At 43.5% G+C, this 3,659-nt stretch overlaps 1 protein-coding gene across 3 annotated transcripts in view; it reads right to left on the reverse strand.

Moving 5' to 3' along the window:
• Nucleotides 1–3,659, reverse strand: part of dgkz (diacylglycerol kinase, zeta) — a 100,160-nt gene that overhangs the window by 16,751 nt on the left and 79,750 nt on the right. For all 3 annotated transcript variants that reach the window (XM_015399048.1, XM_015399047.1, XM_015399050.1), the window contains exons 20-24: nt 3,331–3,530; nt 1,360–1,460; nt 1,023–1,126; nt 865–934; nt 746–786 (exon numbers count right to left, since the gene is read on the reverse strand). In XM_015399048.1, the coding sequence (XP_015254534.1) occupies nt 746–786; nt 865–934; nt 1,023–1,126; nt 1,360–1,460; nt 3,331–3,530 (516 nt within the window). The remainder of the gene's footprint in view (nt 1–745; nt 787–864; nt 935–1,022; nt 1,127–1,359; nt 1,461–3,330; nt 3,531–3,659) is intronic.

Raw genomic sequence — 3,659 nt, forward strand, 5'->3', positions numbered from 1 at the left:
ATGCCACCAAGAATTGAGGCAGTTCTGAAGGCAAAAGGGGGTCCAACCCGTTACTAGCATGGGGTACCTAATAAAGTGGCCGGTGAGTGTATATCATGTCTATGGCAGCTCTGCTCTCTGTAGTGAAGGAAAACTGACAAACCTTATATTTAAATTTACCATTATTTATTTATTTTTTTTTTACTATTTTTCAATGCTGCACTTAAAAAAAACTTACCGACTTTTTAACATTATATTTAGGTTTTTTTCCACTCTTTTATTGAATCCAAAGTGACTAGAGACAAATCTAGTGATTTTTGGTGATTAATTGACTTCATGTGAAAGCAGCACTCGTTCTACCGTCTCACAACAGCAGCAAGAGCTCAGGTGAATCTCTGCCGCTTCCCTCAGCGCTGACTCAAAGGCAGCCGCCAGAGACGCACAACGCTGCTAATGTTAATGCATGGATTACAAAGCAGGATATAAATATAAGTTTTAATCCAGTATCTTGTTGTTTTTTTTCTCTAAAACTTGCACTAATTACCTAATTACCACTCAGCTTGGCTGCCTTATTCAGCTCCTCATGCATTTTCAGTCTCATGGACTTCAACATTTTAATGTTGAATGACAGTTAATTATTAGATTTTTTTTAGTCCACCACCATGGTTAAAGAAAATCCTAGAGAAAACCCTGTGGCAGGTTCGGGATGCAGGATCTGCTTCATGTCTGCTAAGGAGGAGCAGGAACCTTATATCTGACTTCATACCTGAGCTCGGTCGATCCGGTAGAAACGATCTGCAGTGGTACCTAAAAAACAGAGACCAGAACCCAGTCAGAAACTTTCAGGGTCTCTGATCTGAGCAGACATGCTGTGTGAAGGCTTACAGTCCAAGAAACACCAGTTCATGGAGAGCTTCTGGGAGGACAGGCTCTCTCCTTTCATCTCGTCTCCATCCTGCAGGAGCACACAGAGGAGGAGCGTAAAAACGGGTTCTTTCAGACCCCTTTCCAGGATAACGAGCTGCTGTGAGTCCGGGCCGCACCTGCTCTACTTCCTGGTCCTGGTTGTCCTGGATACGCTCGATGTGCAGCCGGCACATCTCCAGGTCGCTGTCTCCGGGGACGACGATGACTCCCAGAGGCGTCGCTGCACAAACAATTATCAAATTTATCTTCAGCACATTTAGATCTGATGTTTGTTCCAAACACCTGGATTTCTGATGCAATCCTGGTGAAATTTCTCACTGATATGATTCTACTGGTTTTACAGGGGATAGAAGAAAAATCCAGAGCCGATTAACTAGAGGAAAATGATTGAATTTGGAGTGAAAATATTTTCCTTTAATGATGAACGCTGGCCTGATGGGATATAAAACTCACAGGCCTCCTTCAGCAGGTCCTTGTCGTAGTGCAGAGCCTCGTACGCCGCCATGCTGATCCGGTTCACCCTGATCTGTAGCTTCTCAGGAACTGGCTGCTGGCTGCGCACAAACACACACACACTGACATTTACACACTAACCTACAGAGGACACACACACACACAAAACGTTTCAAGAACACGATGCTGATGGAGACAAGCAGGCTTCATTTGGCCCGTCCACTACACACACACTCTCATCTTGCTATATGTAGTGAGGACCATGTGTGGATTCTCAATTTTCAGTAGGTTTTAACCCTTCCTCTGCAACAATTCTGACAATAACCCTAAAGCTATCCCCATCAATGCAAAACTAACCCTAACCTGATACTAAATTCACCTCTTAGTCCTTATCCTAACCGTTAGCTATACATAAAGTGAACCAGTGAAAAATGTCCTCGCTTTGATGCTAAAACAGGTGCACAGGGCATTTTACAGAATGATCAACACACCTCCGATTAGAGGACGGGTCACATGTTTTAAAAACGTTAATATTTAAGTCAAAACACTGTCAATTTTAACAACTAGGGGTGCTAGACCTGAACTTTCAGGTTTAGCTAACCCTGAAAGCCACAAGCAAGTGCTCTGTGGCTCAATGAACCAGTGGTTCTGGTTCTGATGGCAGACCCGTTTGGACCAGGATGTTGAGAAGTCATGGAGTTTAAAGACAAAAAACATTAAATGTGTGTAGAACAACAGTCTTACACTCAAACTGAAATGAAATGAGATTTAAAAGACATTTAATACGCACATAAGTAATCAGAATAAAATGGCCGATCGGACCAAAAATGTGTCCTGGAAACATGTCGATCAGAATATTCCGATAACGGGCGTGCAGGTGGCGCAGTGGTTAGCGCGCACAGCCCATGTATGGCGGCCAACCCGGCCTCGAATCCGACCTGTGGTCATTGGCCGCATATCTCTCCCCCTCTCTCATACCCCCCTTCCTGTCAGGAAAAAGAGCCACTAATGCCGTAAGACCTCAAAAAAATAATTAAATAAATAAATATTCCGATAGCAGCTAGCCAGAGTAATTAGCCACTTAGAATAGATTATAGATTAATAGAATACAATAGATTGGCCACTTGATGCGTCTCGATGGCGTTTCAGAATAACCTGATCACGACCAGTTTACAATCATGACAATCAGATTGTTAATCTGGATTAACCACTCTTCTTAGTCTGATTACAATTTTCTTCAGAATCTGCAAAATTTGATCATAATATTCCAACCGACACATTTTTAGTCTGATCAGCTGTTTTTTCTTATTATCTCCATGGAAACATGGCTGCTGCCCTATGAATGAAATCCTCCATCAGAGAACCAGAAAGATGCTAATGCTGCTAATGGTCAGAGCAAACAGCTGTTAGCTTAGTTAGCTCTGGTGTTAAAGGGGAGCTCAGACTGATAGAAAGCGGCGCTCTGGGTCACATGACCCGTTCAGAGATGGATCTATACTCTGAGGTCACAGAGTAGATACGCATCGATATGCACCATGAGCTGCAAATCATTTCACACATCTCATTAACTAATGCTGGCGGATGGAGGATTTTCTCCTGATTATTCCAAAAAAGAAAAATTAAAAAAAATCCACTGGACTTGGTTTCCAAGTTTGAAGACGTTTCGCCTCCCATCCGAGACACTTTTTCAATTGAAAATGTCAGGAATAGTGTTGAGTTTGAGGTTTTTATACAATAGTCCAACAAAGCCTTGTTTTTGCTTTGAAAACATGCAAACTGAAATAGACGAAGAGCTCCACCCCTTTGGACTGCGGGGTTTCTTTTGTTAGCCTGCAATGCCCCTAAAGGGGGCCGTTAAAGGGAATTGTCCTGGCTGAATAAGTGAGGTCAGGTTTCTCCTGATTAAAAACATTTCTGTCAGTTTTAAGGGGTTTAGGTTCTAAAGCACATCTCAGCAGTCTGGGTCCTTACTCATTCAGATGCGGCATGGAGATCCTCCTCTTGGCCTTCTGGACCATGTTGGCCTGGTTCCGCAGGTTGATGCGGATGATGGATGGAGCCAGCTTGCAAGGCTCTCCGTCCACCTGCATGGGGATGGACTTGAAGGTGGTGAGGGTGACCTCTTTACACTGGTGCAGACGCTCGCCGTGACCCCCGACCTGCACGGTCGCCTGCAGAGCAAAGCGCACAGCAACAGATGAGCTGATGGTAATCTCACCTGAGGGGGAGGCGGGGCTTAATATAGGTTCATCAGGAGGTTTTTATATAAATATATATATATATATATATATATATATATA

Source organism: Cyprinodon variegatus, unplaced genomic scaffold (genome assembly GCF_000732505.1).
Source record: "Cyprinodon variegatus isolate N-32 unplaced genomic scaffold, C_variegatus-1.0 Scaffold984, whole genome shotgun sequence".
NCBI classification, from domain to species: domain Eukaryota; kingdom Metazoa; phylum Chordata; class Actinopteri; order Cyprinodontiformes; family Cyprinodontidae; genus Cyprinodon; species Cyprinodon variegatus.